The sequence below is a fragment of the Mirounga leonina genome, unplaced genomic scaffold, assembly GCF_011800145.1.
Source record: "Mirounga leonina isolate KUSES-001 unplaced genomic scaffold, KU_Mleo_1.0 Mir_115, whole genome shotgun sequence".
Taxonomy (NCBI): Eukaryota; Metazoa; Chordata; class Mammalia; order Carnivora; family Phocidae; genus Mirounga; species Mirounga leonina.
Window position 1 is genome coordinate 37,710,350 of NW_023270268.1, and position 21,220 is coordinate 37,731,569.

Sequence of the window (21,220 nt, forward strand, 5' to 3'; positions counted from 1 at the left end):
TGCTCCATGCAGTGTCCTCCTTAATACCCATCACTGGGCTAACCCATCCCCCCACCCCCTCCCCTCTAAAACTCTCAGTTGGTTTCTCACTACTTATGCTATAAAAATCATTTTGGGGGGCACCACGTGGCTCAGTCAGTTAAGAATCCAACTCTTGATTTTGGCTTAGGTCATAATCTCAAGGACGTGGGATCAAGCCCTGCATTGGGCTCTGTGCTCAGACCTGTGTTGGGCGCCCTCTCTCTGCCCCTCTCCCCAATCCTGTTTTCTCTCTCTCTCAAATAAGTAAATAAATCTTAAAAAAAAATAATCATTTTTAAAAGAAGTGTTATATGTATGTGGTTAAAAAAGTAAACTTTTACAAAATATTGTAAAACAAAAACTAAAATATTCCCCTTCCCCTATCCTAATCCACAGTACTATTTACCAGGAAAAATCACTATCAGTAATTTCTTATGTATTCTTTATTTCAAAATGTTCTATGTATATTGGGGCATATATAATATACACATTCTAATTTTCTGCACTAAGCATTGGATAATTGTTCGATAAATAAAAGGTTAAAAAGATTTTTAAGAATTAGACATGTACATACACAGCTAGCCATACACTGATCTACATTTCCTAACATGTAGCTTTTCTAATACTAATTACTAGTGGACAAATGTTTGGACAAACAGAAACCAAATAAAATGGTATCTCTCACCTCCTGCTGATCTTCTTGATTACAACCCAACAAGACATACACTAGAATATGTGGAAGAAGATAGATGGTCACCTTGAAATCATGTTTCATCATAATGCTACAGCAGGTGAAGATTTTACTGGCAAGATCATGCCGAACCTGTAAACCCAAATGGTTTAGGGACAGTAAGTAATTTTATACATTTTACTCTATTGATTAATGTCAAAAAACCACACGAGATAATTTATTATTGCAGAGTGGGTATTCTTGTATGGAGAGGGGCATGCATACTCATGCAAAAAGGATTTCAGATCACCACCTCTCTGGTCACTCTAAATATTTCCAAATGCCTGAACTGCTGTGACCCATAAAGGCAATGTCAATCACCTCAACATAAATGGCCTTTCCCCCTTAGTTATTTTGGATGCATCATGTTTTGTTACAGATTAACCTCCCAAATTACAGTATATTTTAGTTAGATAACATTAAATTCAGGGTATTAACTCCCAGAGCACAGAGATGAGTAAAGTAACCAAAATGTATACTCTGGGCCAGTACATTAAGTGTAAGACTCACATTTTTAATAATAAGCAGTAATTACTATAGGGAGAAAAATGAAAGAAACAGAAAACTAAATTACTTAGGATTAGAGTCAAATTTTATTGTTATGACCTAACATTAGATTTGCCAACATTACTGTTCTCTTATTAAAATTTCAAGATTTTTTCCTTCTCAAATATAAACACTTAAAAAACAACACTTAAAAACTTAAAAAACAACAACAACAACAAAAAACTAAACTAAATCAAAGATTCCAGATCTGGAAGTAATTAATTTAATGGTATTCTACATTTCACATAATATATTTTCAGTATGTTCATAAAAATACAAGAAACTTGGAGCGCCTATGTGGCTCAGTTGGTCACTTTTTAAACAGTATCATTTCACAATGGAAAATGAACAGACATAATGTAATAAATATTTTGCAAAGATCATAGTAATTTGCTTGATAAAATAATTACTCTCTTACCCAGAAACTAGTAACAATAGAGAAATTGTTACTATTAGTAAACACTTTCTACAAAAATTTCTATCACTATCAGCACACATATTTCAGTGCCTGCTATTGTGCTATATATTCAGATAGATGTTCTGGTTTCCTTTAAAATTTCTGTTCATTAAACTAATTCTGAAGAGTTCTCTTACCTTTGTTATAAGATAACCTGCCCAAGATGCTGACCATTCTGCAAAGTTATTACCTAATTTACTTAAGTAAATTGGCTTTTTTACTCCAGACCAATCTGTTGACTTCTGAGAACTCTTATACCTGTAATTTTGAAAATTTGTTTATTAATATATATATATATCCATCTGTTGAGAACTTCAGTATAAAACATATAAAAAACTTTATCAACTCCTTCACCACTATCCCACTACTGTCTTGCTTTACTAAAATATGGCTAAAGACACTACTCTTCCTATATCCTTGTTAATAGTGGGGTGGAAAGTCATCCTGCATGCCCCAAGTACTTTAAAGGATTTGAGTCTGCCTCCTCCTCTTCCTCAGTGCTCCTTTCTGATCCTTTCTACTCCATTTTGTATAAGAAAGATTTGTTCCTTTGAGGTTCAAGCCACCCAGGCATACCATTCTCTACTCCTCAATTATGGGTATCTATTAAACTCGCTGATTATCAAACTCACTGATAACTTTAGTACATTTCTGTGTTTTCTTTTTTCCCTATGTCTTACCATCCTGAGTGACTTCAATGGCTGGCTGGACCAACTAATCAAACTCAAAACTTCCCAATGACTTTTTCCTCTATTTCTTTATCAGGACTCCCTTGCCAATACAAAAAAACTTCTTCACTTCCAAAATGAACTACTTAGGTATCTTACTCTATAGTCCTACCTTCCTAAATTTCTAGTTCTTTCATCCAGTTATGCTAACACATTGGCTCTCTATCACTGAGATCTTCTGTCCCTTGACCCTGTTAAACTCTCCTGATCTGTAATATGTTCCTTTCATTACTTCTTTCCTTAACCAGCGTGGTCTTCATGGTCCTTCACTTCAAGAACTCTCTTATTAATATTCTCTACCCATTCCATTGCTCCATTGTTTTTACCAGCTGTGCCCATCTGTTTCTACACATAAAAGGTTCTAAATTTAAAAGGTTTCTAAATATAGAGATATCTAGCAAATAGGTATGCATACTTAAGGGCTTTTATAAAGAACTTACTACAAGGCTAGGCACTATACCAGAGCTTAAAGAAGTAAAGTAATTTATCCATGGTCACATATCTAGTAAGTATGTGACCAAGTATACTTTATAATTTTATAGATTTCAATCAGTCTTTTAAAGATTTTTTTTTTTTTAAGATTTTTTATTTATTTTTTGACAGAGAGACACAGCGAGAGAGGGAACACAAGCATGGAGAGTGGGAGAGGGAGAAGCAGGCTCTAGGGAGCCTGATGCAGGGCTCGATCCCAGGACCCTGGGATCATGACCTGAGCTGAAGGCAGACGCTTAACGACTGAGCCACCCAGGTGCCCCTCTTTTAAAGATTTTATTTATTTGTCAGAGCAAGAGAAAGAGAAGGCACAAGCAGGGGGAGCGGCAGGCAGAGGGAAAAGGAGGCTCCCTGCTAAGCAGGGAGCCCGATGGGGGACTCAATCCCAGGACTCTGGAATCATGACCTGAGCCGAAGGCAGATGCTTAATCGACTGAGCCACCCAGGTGTCCAGATTTCAATCAGTCCTAACAGAATTATTAAAATTGAAAAAGAGGTTAGAATATACTTTTTTTTAAAAAAAAAAAAAAGAAGAGGGAGAAAATATCTTCACGAAGAGAAGTTGGAGGGTTGAAATCTCTAATCTCTAGTTGGGGTTACTAATGGCTTTGGAACTAGCTTTAAACTCTTAAATTTCTATATTAATTATGCCTATCAAAACTCATATTAAACTCATATTCAATTTAGAGTGGATTCTTTCAAAGTATCACTGACTGAATTAAAAAAAAATCAATCATTTTAGCTTCAATAAATTCATCTAAATATTTAAAATTATAGAATTTAACCAATGAGCAGACTGTACTTTTCATTTTGACAAGATTATAGGCATCATCACAGTGGAAAATACATATCAGACTACTGAAAATACTTTTAATGCTAAAAAATTATATCAAATGTAACATTAATTTTATAAGGCGCCTAGGGTGGCTCAGTTGGTTAAGCGTCTGACTCTTGGGTTCGGCTCAAGTCATGGTCTCATGGGTGGTGGGATCAGGCCCCACATTGGGCTCTGCACTGAGTGGGGAGTCTGCTTGAAGATTCTCTCTCCCTCTGCCCCTCCTCCCCGACTCCCGCACATGCACAATCTCTTGCGCTCTCTAAAATAAATAAATAAATCTTTTAAAAAAATGACATTAGGGGCGCCTGGGTGGCTCAGTCGTTAAGCATCTGCCTTCGGCTCAGGTCATGATCCCAGGGTCCTGGGATCGAGCCCCGCATCGGGCTCCCTGCTCGGCGGGAAGCCTGCTTCTCCCTCTCCCCCTCCCTCTGCTTGTGTTCCCTCTCTCGCTGTGTTTCTCTCTGTCAAATAAATAAAATCTTTAAAAAAAAAAAATGACACTAATTTTATAAAGTTAAAAACAATTTTATAAAAATGGTTTTAATGAGTTTACAGACCTAGTATTTAGATGAGGTTCCAGGATTTCCCGAACATGCTCAGGAAATCTCCTCCACAGCTGGTGACCTGGGCCATCAGTCTGCATCTCTCTACAGTCATAAATAGAAAGTAACTCCTACAAATACATTATTTTACATTTGTAAATCTATAGTGAAGCAGATAAATCTTTATGCTCATCAACATTCTATACATAATTGTGATAAAAATAATTTTTAAATATATAGAATTATAAAATTTTGGGGTTGCGAACTTCATTAGGACATCTATTTCAATGCTTAAAACCATTTAGGTGACTATTTAAAGTCATAAAGCTGTGACTACATACTACTTGAACATGAAGGCAGTTTGTGTTCTATACATATAATATGTACTGGAATCTAAGATTAAAAGCTATTTGGAGGAAAAAGTGGATTTGTCTATATTTGCAGCAGTATAATTCTTTGATTAACAAAATCAACTACAAATCCAAAATAGTTTTAAAAATTCAAAATATCTCAAATTCTAGGTATAAAATACTGAGCTTAAAATTGTGAAAAGAAGGGGCTCCTGGCTAGCTCAGCAGGTAGAATATATGACTCTTGATCTCAGGGTTGTGAGTTTAAGCCCCACGCTGGTGGTAAGAGTTTTACTTAAAAAAGAAATTGTGAAAAGAACATGCAAATGTTAAAGACCATTTTACTATTCAAGCCCCCAAATTAAATGGTTTTATTTTACTTTCCTGAAAATAAAACTGAGATTTTATAAATGAAAAAAATCTTTGCCTCTAATATTCAAAACAAGACAAATATGTTAGGATATTCTATCTTCTATCACCTAATTACTTTCTTTCCAATTCCACTGAACATAACCATTTGCAATAGATGTATTCCTAATATTTATAAATATAAGCACTGTCTAGCAAAATACATACTTTATATTTAGTATTTTTTAGTAAAAGGAAGTATATGAAAAGTTCAAATACAGAAATATTCAGAACCCATTTTCATTTAACTTCAAAATATTAATAAAATTTTATTTGAAGCCAGCTTTTTTGATGTTTGGCAAAGTCACTCTAGCTACAAAAACCCTCTTAAGTAGATCAGCAATTCTCTCTTTTTAGGGGGGACCATTTATACTCTTAAAAAAGACTAATATACCTACAATTGTAGACCTTGCTTCGTATTTCACTGAAAAGAACAGAAGCAATCCAAAGAGACTTCCATAACTCCTACCCACATACCTACCCAGCCTTCTCTCCTCTTACTACAGATGAATTGCTTTTGTTTTTAATTAAGGCTACCCCTCCACTTGCACATTATATTCCACATCTTTCTGCCTATTAAAAGTAGTATTACATCAATTCTTTCCTACATCATCTATTCTCCTCTCTGAATTGTTCCCAAGCAACATATAAGCATACTGTTATTTCTCCTATCTTCACTCCTCTTTCCTTCCCAGCTACTATTTCATTCTTCCACTCTCCCTTAAAGACACTTTCTTGTCTTCTGAAACACCACGTTCTCCTACCTTACTGGCAGCCCCTTCTCAGTTTTCTTACTTATTCCCTGCTTTTCTCACTGATCTCTCAGTGTCCAGGGCTCAATTACTAGAATCTTTTTACCTGTACTCCCACTCTTGATCATCTTATCCAGGATCACAATTTTAAATACCATCTCTATAATGAATACCTCCATATTTATATCTGAAACTGAGACCACTCATCATGAATTCCAGACCTGAATATCTAACAAAACAAAGAAAAATTTTTAAAATAAATTTTTGAAAAAAAAATCATAAAAAAAGGGCAAAGAGAGCCAAACTGGAAAAATATTTATTACATGTATGATTGACAAAGGGTTAATTTCTATTATACACAAATAAGTCTTAAATAGTAATAAAAAAGATCTATACCAAGAGAAAAATGGGCAAAGATCCATCTAGAGAAAATTTGCCCAAAAAAGCAATAAATATTAAAGGATGATGATATACCTCTCATAATTAAATGCTATTACAGTAAAATGGTACTATTTTTTACTCTGTCACATTGACAAAGATTTAAAATTCTGATAAAAGGCCGGTATGTCAAAGAAGTATAAACTGGTGAAACTTTTTTTGATAAAATTTATCAAATGTAAATTCTGTACTGCTCTGTGACATATTTTAACTTCCAGATGTTTATATTATTGCTATATTCACTCAAGTGCTCAGAAATATATGTATGTTCTCTGAAGCATTTCTTATAAAAGCAAAACATTGAACACATTCTAAATGTGTTAAATAAATTTCTTAAACAAATTATGGTACATCCATATTGAATATTAAGTAACTGAAAAGAATGAATTAGAGACCTATGTACTGAAACGGAAAATTACCCAAGATAGACTATTGAACACAAAAGAAAATCAAGTTACAGAACATCATAAGTAATATGACCTCCTTGTGTAGTGGAAAAGACATATATATTTGTTAAATACACAGAAAATTTTCCAAAGATCTATAATAATCTGTTGAGAGAGTACACTTCTATACTCTGAAATTTTATCATGAACTTATATTATGATCATTATGAACTTTGATAATGACAGTTTGCAAAAATAAGTTTCAACATACAGATTTACAACTTTCTTACTAGAATTCAGTAACACAAAGCCAGTACTGATTATACATACTCTTACCTGAATGGCGTAAGCAGCTGAATCTTGAGCCCGGCTATTATCTGCATATGCAAGGTAAGCTCTTGTTAGTTCCATCAATAATCCAAAGGCGAAGCTTGAATCTTCTACTCCAGTCTCAATAAAAAAAAAAAAAAGAAAAAGAAAAAAATCAAGTCTAAGGTGCATAAATTTTTTTAAACTGTACTGTGCCTTACATGGTTAATTTAACTTAGTTACCTAGGTGAATTTAACTTAGAAAAGGAAAGGACATTAAGGTTTAAACTAAGTTTAGTACCAAGGCTAAAACATAATCTGTAGCCAAGAAACCACACCTAAGGCTTTTTAGACTTTATAAAGAGTATTAGAATCGTTCGACTCCTGCAGAGCTCCAACAATTTTCTTTTTTTTTGGTTTTGATTTGTTGTTGTTGTTGCTGAAGATTTTATTTTTAAGTAATCTCTACACTCAATGTGACCCTGAGATCAAGAGTCACACGATCTTCCGACTAAGCCAGCCAGGTGCCCCTCATTTTTTTTTTTTAACCTTTAAAAAGAAAATTGTATATACAGCATTTCCTAAATTGCATGCTGTAGAAGCCTAGTCATTTGAGACACTTGAAGAAATAATTTTAACATACCCTCCTTTTGGATGTGCATAGTGCATACATTAAATGATATATCAGATGTTCTGTTTGATTCTGTTTTACAGGATTTCTCAAACACATTTGACCATGGAAACTTTTCTATACACTCACTATTATGACACCCTGGGAAATTAGTTTCCCATGAAAACACTTAGGATTGTGTTGAAATAGTAATATTTAAATAATTAATTAGGTTTTAACTATTTGTCATCATTAGGTTGGGAAGCTTTTTAAAAAGAACACAGCACACTAGTCTGGACTCCAACTTTACTGTTTTTGGCACTAGATATCTGCAAATAGTATTAAGGAATAAACTATGAAGTTACCTAAATTGCCTAGTTTAGATCATGTTGCCACTAAGGATAACCTGAATAGTTCTTTGTAAATGAAATATAGAAATTCAAATAGGACAGAGAACTCTTCTTGTCATTTCAAATTACCATTACTTACCACAAATGTAAAATCTTTTCCTTGGCTTTCAGTTGTTGAGAAATCTAGTCGACCTGGATCTATTGCCCCCAATTCCCCTAAACATTCCCCACAGAGCAACCGAGCTTGAGAGTTTGCATCTTGACACCCTTTCAAAAGCACTGTCACCAACTGTGAGATAACAGGTTCCACTGTTTCACTATCTGTTGCATATTTTATCAGTTTTTCCTAAAAGTAGAAAGAAAATTTTTACATAACTTCAGCAAACTAGTATATTTTCCTAAATAGAAACTAACTTAATGTTAAGGAATATATGATATAAACATTGATAAAATTAAATTCTGATATCTGCAGTCTTTTCAGCTCTTTTTTGATGAGTTCACAGAATATAGTTCATAATACATTCTGTGGGATTATAATCATTTAGAAAGTTTTAATCTTTAATCCATTAAGCAGTTACTGAGAATTATTACATGAGTATACAAAAACAAGTAAGACATAGACTTCTCCCAGCAAGTTCCCTAAGGGGAAAATAGACATGTAAATAAGTAATTAAAATATCATATGGTATGTACAATAACAAGTATATTTACAAGGTAAGGAAGCAATCAAGAAGATAAAAGAACTCAGGGTAACGTTTCAAGGATAGAGGACAGATACTTAAGTAAGTCAACAAGGAATAGCTATTACTTAAAAGAAGAAGACTGAAAAGCGTATATGAAACCAGCAGAGTAGGAGAAAAAAATAAAGGGGAAAGGGTTCCGTGGTGATAAGGAAACAATACATTGGTTTAAGTAATCTTTTTTCATCAATCTCCTGAGGATGCTGTAATGAAGATGCTGTTAAGTAAGAAGCAAAAGTAAAGCACACATGAGGATCTCAAACTCCATGTTAAAAATATGATTCAAGTTAGAGTAATCATTTCAAAAGAAAAATAAAGACATTTTATCTCATTAAGAGTCTTTAACAGTCGATCACTTAAATAACATTACAGATTAATTCAGGTATAAATACTTAAAAATGAGCTAGTAATCAATAAATAGCAAAACTAATATAAGAAATTATAAACATTTACTCACATGCTAAAACTAGAAAATATAAGATCACTTTAGTTGGCAGAGATAAATTTAGTTCAAGGCAATACTCGTTATGAAACACTAAATGAAAGGTAATTTAAAAATATACTTACCTCCTATGTATGTATTTATTTATTTATTTAAAGATTTTATTTATTTGACAGAGAGAGACACAGCAAGAGAGGGAACACAAGCAGAGCGGTGGGAGAGGGAGAAGCAGGCTTCCCGCTGAGCAAGGAGCCTGGGGCTTGATCCCAGGAGCCTGGGATCATGACCTGAGCGGAAGGTAGACGCCTAATGACTGAGTCACCCAGGCGCCCCTCCTGTGTATTTAAAAATGTTTTGACTTCTAGGTTAGACAAATTAAAGTTTCATTTTTCAGCAAAAATACTGAGTTCCAAAAATGAATGTGTGTTCAATGCCTCTATTTAAAAAGGTTTTTAACATATGGACCCAATTTTATCATTTTCCAAATGCCTGATCACTAGTCAAAACAAATTTGTTTGCTCTAATTATTTGAAATATGATTTTTATCATACCCTAGAAGTCTATATACATAAAGGTCTATGCTTGAACTTTCTATTCTTTCTCACTGGTCTGTTTATTCATGCACCAGAATCACACTGTTATAATTACAGAGGCTATAGAGTATGTTACTATCTAGTAGGGATACTAAATGTTTATAGTTGCTTTTTTCCTCCCTGACTTTTCTTAGCTTTTTTTTTTTTTTTTAAAGATTTATTTGACAGAGAGAGACAGTAAGAGCAGGAACACAAACAGGGGGAGTGGGTGAGGGAGAAGCAGGCTTCCCGCTGAGCAGGGAGCTCAATGAGAGGCTCGATCCCAGGACCCTGGGATCATGACCTGAGTCCAAGGCAGATGCTTAACAACTGAGCCACCCAGGCGCCCCTTCTTACCTGTTTTTATATGTTTATTTTCCCATATGAACATTAGTATGAACTTCTGTAGTTAAAAAAACAAGCAAGTTCTTGGCATTCCTTTGGGATATCATTAAATTTATAAAATAATCTAGAGAGAACTGAAATCTTTGTAATACTAAGGCAACCTACCAGATAAATACAGGATGCTTTCCATTTGTTTAAATCTACTACATTTTTGTGTCTTTCTGGAGTGTTTCAAGGTTTTTCTTTATTGGTTTATACATTTCTCATTATGCTTATTCCTAAATATATTATCTTCTTCTGTTGCTATTGTAAGTTGGGTTTTCCAACAAATCTTCTACCTGGTTATTGCTTATTATATGAAAATTATTTTTTATATGTTGACTTTATATCCTCCTATCTTACTGAATTAGCCTGTTATCTGAGTTAGTTTTATTGATAACTCTCTACAGTTTTTCAAGTATATTAGCCTATCATCTACCAATAGAAATTCTTTTACAGGGGCACCTGGGTGGCTCAGCCAGTTAAGCATCTGCCTTTGGCTCAGGTCCAGGGTCCTGGGATCAAGCCCCACATCGAGCTCTCTACTCAGCGGGGAGTCTGCTTCTCCCTCTGCCCTCCCCCACTCGTTCCCCCCCCCTTTCAAAAATAAATTTAAAAATCTTTTTAAAAAAATTCTTTTATGGGGCGCCTGGGTGGCTCAGTCGTTAAGCGTCTGCCTTCGGCTCACGTCATGATCCCAGGGTCCTGGGATCGAGCCCCGCATCAGGCTCCCTGCTCGGCAGGAAGCCTGCTTCTCCCTCTCCCCCTCCCCCTGCTTGTGTTCCCTCTCTCGCTATGTCTCTCTCTGTCAAATAAATAAATAAATCTTAAAAAAAAAATTCTTTTACATTTTTCCCAATTCTTATGATTCTGACTGCTTATGCTTATCTAAAGTCATTGGGTGATACTTTCAGCTGAATGTTAAATTGTAGTGGAGATAATGAGTAAGCTTGCTTTAGTGGGAATGCATCTTATTTTCCCATTATGTGTATGTATGTATGTATGCATGCATGTATACAAATATATACATACACATATATGTATTAAGGTAGTATCCATCAATTCTTATTTTCTTGGTTGTTTTTATCTCAAGTGGATGTTATAGTTTGTTAAAGGCTTTTTCGGCATCTATGGAAATAATGGTATGATTTTCCTCCTTAGATATATGAATATAGTGAATTTTATTAATGAATTGCTAAATAAGAACCATCCTTGCAATCCTGGAATAAATTACAGTTGGTCATGGTATTATTTTCTTAATGTGAAACTGAATTGTTTGATAATATTTCACTTAGAATTTTTCGTATCGGTATTTGTAAGTGGATAATGAAATTTAATTTGTTTTGTGATAGCACTAAACTCATGGAGTTTAGTGAACATTGTTACATAATATTCCTCAAAAAACTGGATGTTTTCCTTCATTTTCTATGCTCCTATTTACAAATTTGTGCTCTCTTTTTGTTCTTCATTAGGTTAGATATTTATCTATTTTGCTAATGTTTTCCAAAGAACTAGATTTTTTATTTTTTTTGTTCTCTGTATCATTAATTTCTACTTTTATTTTTTATTACTTTCTTGCTGTGCTTTGTTGAAATTTAGTTCACATACTATAAATTCACTCTTTTAAAGTATATAAATCAATATTTAGTATATTTACAAGCTGTAGTACAAGCGCAACCATTACTTCTAATTCCAGAACAATTTTTTGAAGATTTATTTATTTTAGAGAGAGAGAGAGAGCGAGTGAGGAGGGGCAGAGGAGAGAGAATCCTGAAGCTGAGTCCCCAGTGAATGGGGGGGGGCCTCAATCCCAGGACTTCGAGATCATGACTTAAGCTGAAATCAAGAGTCAGCCGCTCAACCCAAATGAGCCACCCAGGCGCCCCATTCCAGAACATTTTTATCACCCAAAAGGTAACTGCACCTCTTAGTGGTCACTCCCCATTTCCCCCATCCTCCCAGCCACAGGAAACCACTAATCTACCTTCTGTCTCCTTGGACTGCTCATTCAGGAGAATATATACATATGTATTTATAATGTATCTTCTTTGTGAATTTTGTATCTTCTTCATGAATTATGGCTTTTAGCATTATGAAGTGCCCTTTTTCTGTCATATTTAATGCTTTTTTGGTTTCAATTCTTTAGCATCTAGTGGCAGAATGCAAATTCCTGCTTTCTTATTATTTCCACTTACTGGTTATAAATTTGTTCATCTCTTTATTTTTAGCGTTCCTAAATTACTCTTTTTAGATGTATGTACTGCATACAGCATAGAGTTTGTTTTTGCATTGTAAGTCAAATTATAAATTCTTTTCTTTTAAGGTCTCTCACATTTATTAATATGACTGATATCTTCGGCCTCAATTCTGTCATATTTTTTACAATACTGTATGTATTATAATAACTGTATTTTTCCTCTGGTGTGTTTTATTTGCTTTAAAAATTATTTTAGTACGGCAGAAAGTTGATACTTTTGTTCTAAAGGCATCCTCTATACTAATACCTTTTTTAACGTTTCCAGTCCTTTTTTCTTATTTAACCTTATGTAACTGTTTTACCAGCTTGAAAGGGTGTATCTTGGCTCCCAGTTTTTGCCTATGCAACAATTACTGGGCTTATTTTATTTATATCTCACTGTTTCTCTTCTCCCATTTAAAAAAATTACATTATTTCTACTTTATTAGAATATTTAACATTCATATGTAATTCCCCCATCTTTGTTCTCAATGTTGCTTTAGTCTTAATTCTATAATTATATATGAACAGTAAACATCAGTCCTTCTGCCAAAGTCTCCCCAGTCTTCTCTTGATTACCTGAAGCCGTTCTCTAATATATCTCTTAGGAAGGTTTTGCTTATACAAACAGTATTCCTTCAATTCTTGTATGTTTACAACTGTGTTTCTTACCTGTGTTAGTCTAAGGATAGCTTGACTCATTCTTTACTCATACTTTATGCCCTTGACATTTTTTTTTTTAAAGATTTTTTATTTATTTATTTGACAGAGAGAATGAGAGAGAGAGCACATGAGAGGGGGGAGGGTCAGAGGGAGAAGCAGACTCCCTGCCGAGCAGGGAGTCCGATGCGGGACTCGATCCAGGGACTCCAGGATCATGACCTGAGCCGAAGGCAGTCGCTTAACCAACTGAGCCACCCAGGCGCCCCTGCCCTTGACATTTTAAAAAATGCGCTACCCTCTCAGCTACTGTGTTGAGAAGTCTGAGTCTAACCTACTTATCATATTCTTCTAAGGATTTTTCAAAAAACATTTTTGCCTGTAGGTCCTGAATATTTATTATTAAAGTCTAAGGTATTTATCAGACTTGACTATTCTGAGGTCAATTTTCTCAGGTACACAATTGGGTCATTTCAACATGTAGATTTAGGCCTTTTTCTTTCAGAAAGTTTTCTTATAGTTCTAAATATTAATTCTGTTCTGTTGTTTTATTTTTCTTCTTCAGAGACTCTAATTTAGTGTATGTGAAATCTGAAAACCTTCCATTTCAACCACTTTTTTGATCCTATTCACTCCTTTTTTAAACTTTTTCATTCTCTTGGTTATTTTTTTGCCTTTCCTCAGTGCTCCTTACTAATAGTCAAATATATTCTCTCGGGGCACCTGGGTGGCTCAGTGCTTAAGCGTCTGCCTTCGGCTCAGGTCATGATCCCGGAGTCCTGGGATCGAGCCCCGCATCGGGCTCCCTGCTCAGCGGGGAGCCTGCTTCTCCCTCTCCCTCTGTTGCTGCTCCCCTACTTGTGCTCTCTCTGTCAAATAAATAAAATCTTTAAACAAAAACAAAACAAAAAACAAACAAATCCTCTCCTGTGGTCCTTATAGTTTAATCTTCATTTCTTAAGTTTTTCTTTTCTGAATTCAGTCACCTCTTATTTCACATCTTTTTGGTTTTTGTCCATTTCTCTTGCTTTTTAAATTTTTCATTTAATTTTCTTTTTGTATCTGCAAACGATTGTTTGAAATATTTAATTCAGGCTGTAGTGCTAAGTCTAGTTTTCTTCTGCTTAATGGTTAGCATTGAGGGAGGAACTGGTATCAACCAAAAGATTTGATTTTCATTTTTTTTATCTTACAAAAACCTTATGTATAGAATGTATTTTTTTATTTATATTGTAGACCCTCTATAATAGCTGTATGCAGTAACAGTAAGGGTTTTATAGTGGCTTGCAAGATTCCTATTTCATGAATACTCTCTTCTGTCAGCCTAGTGAAATATAGTTTTTTTCATAAGTAGCTTTTGGGGAAGGAGAGTAGGGGGAGAATCTGGCACATCTGTGATCTTATAGATTTCTTTTTATTTCTACAGGAACCTTAAAACTCTCTTACTTTCTTCTTTACGTTTACAATTAAGTCTCCAAAGAATGTCCCCATCCTCCTATTCTTTCAGTTCTCCCCAGACATAATGATTTTCAGAGACTACAACCTTAGGATCTGTACACTTTAAAGTACCTTCCTTGTAGCCAGAGCTCTGATGTGCCACATCCTGGACCTACTTTTTGAGTGGGACCATCTTTGTTGATTTTATCTTTGCTTCATTATCCTTAGTTCCTCCACTCCACTCTCTTCTTTTTCATATAGTCTTCTCAGAATCTAACTACTCTTAACATAAACTTGTGACATGAGCTCCAGATAGCTCCACTGCTTATACGTAATCTGAAGTTCATAGTATTCGCAGTCTCACAGTTATACTGAAGGTATGAATTATATGTGGATTTACTTGCTCTCCTTGTTGCTCTCTATGCTTTGGAGGATATGTAGAGATTCAGATTTAGGCTTCCAACATTATCCTAGTATAACTTGGAGGTCTCTAGCAGCTTTATTTTCAATGGGCTCATTCTCGGATTTGTAATCATTAGCAAATCTGTTTTTTTACTGGAATTCTGCATTAGCAGCAAAGTTTATTTTGGCCTCAATACAAACGCCCTGTCCTACTGGGATTTTACCATAGACATTCACCTCAACATGAGTAGGATCAATTTTCAGAAAGAGATTATATAGTTGCTCAGTTTGATCTATAGCCTGATTTTTCTGACACAGAAAACTTCTTGCTATCCACTGACCTTCGGTGTCATTTTTATCCTTCAAAAATGTAGATGCCTCCTTAAAAGTAAGGAGTATAAACTGTCATTTCTTTAATGTCAATGACCCTCTGGGGGCTCCCCATTAGAACAGGGCTTTTGCAGGATCAGTCCATCAAAACAGTCAAGTATCTAAGGCTACAGTAGCATCATCTTATTAACTGTCACACCATCTTTTAGAGTTTACTTCGTCACTACATTATACCCAATTATTTCTTTAGCCAGTTATACCACAACTTTAGATCTAATTATTTAACCTCCTTTCAATGTACTCATGAAGTATCTTTTCCTCTCCCTCTGGTTAAGATCTGAACTTTTAAAAGAGTATCTTTTGCATTTGTTCTTTCATGGACTCACAGCATTCACTACAAAGACTCTGACTTCTAAGCCTGTTTTCTTACATCAGTTTCTTGCTCTCGTATTGCTATAGGTTCAGCCATATTCTAGAGCTGCAATGTCCATTATCATAGCCACTATCTACATGAAGCTATTTAAATTTAAATTAAACAAAATTAAATAAAATTAAATATCCAGTTCTTTAATCACACATTTTAAGTGCTCAAAAGAGCCACATGTGGCTAGCAGTTACAACTGGACAGTGCATGTACAGAACATTTCCATCTTCACCGAAAATTCTTTTGGACATTGCTATTCTAGAACTTAACTGATTGCTTTCAACACTGACGTTACCTTCTTGTCATACTTGGAAAAAAACAAAACATTTCCTTCTCTCTTTTTGTGAGGTGTTTTAGGCCAGTATCTGTGGGGATATACCTGGGAAGACATGTGTCTTTGGATGTCTTCCCTTCTTTTCTTAATTTCCCTGACACCTCCAAGCCATTGTCTTTGGTTTTTTCTTACTAACCTAAAGTAAATTTATCCAGTTATATATTGATTCTAAACTAGATTAAACCTTACTTTAAAATATCCTATAATAATCTGTGGCCATTACATCTTATTCAGACTCTATCTGACCTTCAAGACTCCTGCAAGTACACTTACCTTCTTACTCTGCCTAGCTAATCTATTAGCACTGGGGCTTCACATTGAAGGAAGGCTTCTCAGGGTATTACCAGATGTGATTTTTCTTTTGTGACAAAGTTGGGCAATTGTGGCTTTTCCCTAAGAATATAAGCAATCTCCTTAAATTCTCAGATTTAGCCATTTATATCTAAGAGGTAATGATCAATATAAAGTTTCCTTACATTAGGCCAGAATCATGTCATCTGCTTAGAAATAACCTAACCTAGGAAACCTCTAGGCCAAGAGGAAAGATCCTTCGCTATTCATAAATCCCTTTATTAATATAAAAAGCTAGAAGCCCTCTAAGTTACTGAAATCCAGGTAGAGGTTTGTTTGGGGCAAGGGTAAGCACACAGTAGTTTCACTGAAGTAAGTGGAGGGCAGGGAATGAGGCTGTAAGATTGATAATGTAGATTCAGAGTTAGGAGAGCATACAACTTATACTTAAGGAGATTCAAGGCTCCTCACCTGTGGTAACTCATGAGGGTCTTTTCACTTTCAGAGCTTGTCATATAAGTTCTTGACATGCAAAAACAAATACCTCAGATAATTTTTTTCTATTTTATAGCTTTACAGTGATCGAGTATTTTAAATACCAGTTCTCACTGTCATCAAGGTTAGAACTAATCTATAGTATGTTGCCAAAGAAAAGAATAAAGTTCACTGGCATCATGAAAAAGTAAAATTAAAAAATTTAGTTTCATTAAAACTAAAAGTTAATTCAGTCAAAATGCAAAATGGCAACATTACTGAGATTTTATACAATAGATATATCTATAGGAAAGTATATGAGAAGACACATGAACCACTGCTGTTGCAGACATACGCCCTCACTGGGGAAGATGCAATAACCTAAAACGTAACTGTCAAATCATGACCCTTCAAAACAACAACAAGAAACTCTGCACATCCCTGGTATTCAGCCTCAGGGAGTATCTCATGGATCAGTGATTCTAAGTCAGGTCTGACAATCTCGGTAAAATAAAAATTACTTCTTTCATTGAACCCACTGAATCTCAACCAAATATGCTAAGCTATCATCTTTTCTTTAAACTAAACTTTAAACTTTCTTTAAACTTCTTTAAACATCTTTCTTTTCTATGCCTTGTAATTATATCTTAGGATCTTAGTATACCTGATTTTTATACAAAGTTTCCTTCAAACTCGTAAGAGCATGAATACGAACATCTACATTTTCATGTTGAATTGCTTTCATGGATAATTGAAGAGTTGTCTGAAGATCTGTACTCTCCGAGGTCTCCTATATAAAGAACACAGAGAGATACACCTTATCAGTTAATGATTTCAGAAACCATTTCAGAAGGTCTGGATTCCCTAGAGAGCTACCATTAAAGTGGTAAACTATACCCCAATTAAAAGCAGCTTTAAAAAATAATTTCCGGGCACCTGGGTGGCTAAGTCGGTTAAGCGTCTGCCTTCGGCTCAAGTCACGATCCCAGGGTACTGGGATCAAGTCTTGCATTGGGCTCCCTGCTCAGCGGGGAGTCTGCTTCTCCCTCTGCCCCTCCCCCCTTGCTCGTCCCCAAGTGTGCTCCCCCCCCCAAAAATAAATAAGTAAAATCTTAAGAAAATAATTTCCATTTCTTCATTCATATACATATGTCATTTTTAGTAATTCTTGGGAAAGGGATTTCATTCTAAAACCTTTAGACCTGGAGAAAAATTTTATTCAGATCAAATAAAGAATCTACTTATCTAAAAGAAATCCTTCCTGGTAAGAAATACAAGTTTCCCTTAACTTACAAAAGACTACATAATAGCTTTGAACCAAACCTAGATTACACAAATGAATAATTCCCTCTTTACTTTGATTACTTACTTTCTTATGACTATGATGAGTTACCCAGTAAAAGAGAAAATAAAGACCTCAGAACCAAGCTTGGGGTCTATAGTAAATACTTCTGCTATTCTGACCCAAGATCAGGTATCCCACTTTCTGCCCTAAAATTCTATGGAATCACCATTAATACTTTCATAATTTCGGAGAATTCACTGGACTTCAAGATGATGGAACTACAGGTTATTCCCCTTCTAAAGCTCAGGAATCAGTAAGATTTGACAATTTCATACCATCGTTTGTAGCACAAAATAACTAGAATTCTCCCACAGCTTTTCAGGGCATGAAGCTATGGTAGTTTCTTCTTTGGGGAACTGTAAGTAGGGACATATTGACCTGGGAAGTAAAGTCACAAGTACTGTATTCTTTGCTCTCTGTTTTCTGTAATGCAATAACATCTTTATCTAAATGCTAAAACTTCCTTCTAAAAATCATAATTTGTGATAGGATTATCTAATTGTCAAAATTAGCTATCAGAAAAGTACTATATTATCTCTAGATATGATTCTAAAGAACCTCTGTTCAAAGATTGGAATCTGGGAACAATTTTGTACAAGTGATCTTCTAACACATAAATAAAAAATTAAATACCTTTCTATATTCCTGTAGAACTGCTTTTATCTTTTTTAATTCTGGATGATCAGGTAAAAAATATATTTCATGAAGAAAATCTTGTACAGCATCCCTAATAGTTAATTGGAAGAAAAAGAATTATTTGCAAAGAGTATAAGTACTAAAAAAATATAAGACAGAGGTTAAAACTAAAGCCAATTTAGTTCACACTTAAAAGTGCTAGTGGGGATGCCTGGTGGGCTCAGTTGGTAGAGCATCTGCAGGTGATGAGTTTGAGCCCCACATTGGGTGTGGAGATTTAAAAACTAATATCTTAAAAAAAAAAAAAAGTGCAAGAGACGGCTGGGTGGCTCAGTTGGTTAAGTGTCCAACTCCTGATTTCAGCTCAGGTCATGATCTCATCAGGGTTATAAGATGGAGCTTAATGGGGCTCTGTGCTCAGCGTCAAGTTGCTTCGGTTTCTCTCTCCCCCATCTCTCTGCCCATCCCCCCACTCTCTTTATCTCTCAAATAAATAAATTCTTTAAAAAAGTGCTAGTGGATTAATGATTCTTCCTAACCATGTCTAGTGGTTAATAATAGCAAATAATCAAATCTAAGGAAATCAGCTGTTGCAATATTTACATTGGTGGCCCCAAATAAAACTATACTTCTTTGTATATGTATGCATGTATAGTCACTTCCTCTTCATTTTGGGCAAGGTGTGTGACTTGCTTTAACACACAGAATGTGGCAGAGGAAATGCTGTGCCAATTTAGAGCCTAAGTGTTAAAAAGGTCTGGTAGCTTCTGGTTTTGTGCTCATCAGAGTCCTAAGTCACCGCGTAAGGCCACCAACAGGGACTGGTTACGTGAAAAGGGTGAGGCTCTAAGACTACGTGGAAAGAGACAGAAACCCAGCTAAGTCTACCTGCTGGCTGATAGCAGCCACACCAGTGACCAAAGAATCCACCAGCTGAACCCAGTCCAGATTGCAAAATTATGAGTAAATAAAAATGCTGTCATTTTAAGACACCAGATTTTGGAGTAGTTCACAGTGCAGCAAGAGATAGCCAAACCCAACCTTAAAACACAAATTCTCATTAAAAATTTTAGAGAAAAAGATATCAATAATTCTTACTGAGGCTACAATTTTTAATTTGCTTCAAATATAATACTCTAATCTTTCTGAGTCCCAATAATGAATTTCTAAATTCTAGTCTTCATTCACTCATGCAATAGATATATATCAAGCAACTATCATGTGCCACTATGTGCTAGACACTGGTGATGTAACAATAAAGGAAGCTGAAAGAATTTCTTCATTCAGGGAGTTTAAGATCTTTTAACTAGCACTAAATGAAAGAATTTTTTTATATGAAAAGGGAGAGAATTAACTGCTACATAATAAAAAGCACAGGTAACACTATTTATGTAATAATACAAAAAGTATTTGAAAAAGTGATCTAGATCAGTGATTATGTTGTTCTATATTCAAATTATCAAAAATAAAAGTATTTTAACTGAAAAAAAAAAAAACTACTTTAACCTTTTTTTCTGTACTTTCTCCCTGCTTAGACAGTTACTGAAAATGATTAATGGGACTAGCAGGAGTATGTGCATAGGTGAGTAAGCAGGTAAACAGGTAGTACTCCAAACCTAGCTTTTCCAAAGCAAAGGCAATATATGTATCATATAACAGTAAGTGTAAACATAGAAACAATTTTAAAATGTATAGAAACACATTCCAGGCTAAAAAGCAACCAGTGTGAAATACAAAAATGGAAGGGAGTAACATATGTTCTTCCAATAGCAGTCCAAGTAAGCTAGCGCATAGTCTGTTTTGGAAAATCTTGAGAAAAGATTTAAAGAAATAAGATGTGACCAAATTTTGGAAAGACTTGAATGTCAAGATAAGCAATTTGAAATTCATCTGTTAGTAATTGCGAGAATCATAGAAAATCTCCATATGTTATAATAATACTGATAAAAGAAATGCTTTAAATATGAATAATATGAAGAAATTTGATAAAATCCTAAAGGAAGGGAGGCTGGTTAAAAAGCTAATACAATGAAGTGATGAGACTGTCAACTAAGGTAAGCTATAGAAAGTAAGTGAACATCCCTCCTAACCTTTCTCATGTTATTCAACTGTCTGCCTTTTAAGTGTGAAAGGAAAGGAAAAGGAAAGGTTAAGGGGTGCCTGGGTGGCTCAGCTGGGTGTCTGCCTGTGGCTCTGGTCATGATCCTGGAGTCCTGGGATTGAGCCCCGCGTCAGGTTCCCTGCTCAGCAGGGAGTCTGTTTCTCCCTCTGCCCCTCACCCTGCTCATGCTCTCTCTCAAATAAATAAATAAAATTAAAAAAAAAAAAAGAAAGGAAAGGTAAATTTAGCCTCACTTTTTTCAAAACTGATGAAAAATAATTTTGAGTTGCTGATCTAAGACTGTTTTAAATATAATTATAATGGATCAATGTCACAACTGAAATAACATCAGTTCAATCTGTATTGACTTAAAGCATGTCAATTATTTTTGTTTGATGCACCCTAAATTAAAAAGAATGTGAACAATTCCACCTTGCCAGCAGTAATCCCAATAC

At 34.9% G+C, this 21,220-nt stretch overlaps 1 protein-coding gene across 3 annotated transcripts in view; it reads right to left on the minus strand.

Annotated features, from left to right (window-relative positions):
- ATR (ATR serine/threonine kinase) overlaps positions 1 to 21,220 on the minus strand; it is a 91,974-nt gene that overhangs the window by 44,112 nt on the left and 26,642 nt on the right. For all 3 annotated transcript variants that reach the window (XM_034996252.1, XM_034996259.1, XM_034996243.1), the window contains 7 exons: positions 18,662 to 18,755; positions 17,348 to 17,473; positions 8,097 to 8,303; positions 7,025 to 7,138; positions 4,370 to 4,485; positions 1,892 to 2,012; positions 707 to 844 (listed from right to left, as the gene is read on the minus strand). In XM_034996252.1, the coding sequence (XP_034852143.1) occupies positions 707 to 844; positions 1,892 to 2,012; positions 4,370 to 4,485; positions 7,025 to 7,138; positions 8,097 to 8,303; positions 17,348 to 17,473; positions 18,662 to 18,755 (916 nt within the window). The remainder of the gene's footprint in view (positions 1 to 706; positions 845 to 1,891; positions 2,013 to 4,369; positions 4,486 to 7,024; positions 7,139 to 8,096; positions 8,304 to 17,347; positions 17,474 to 18,661; positions 18,756 to 21,220) is intronic.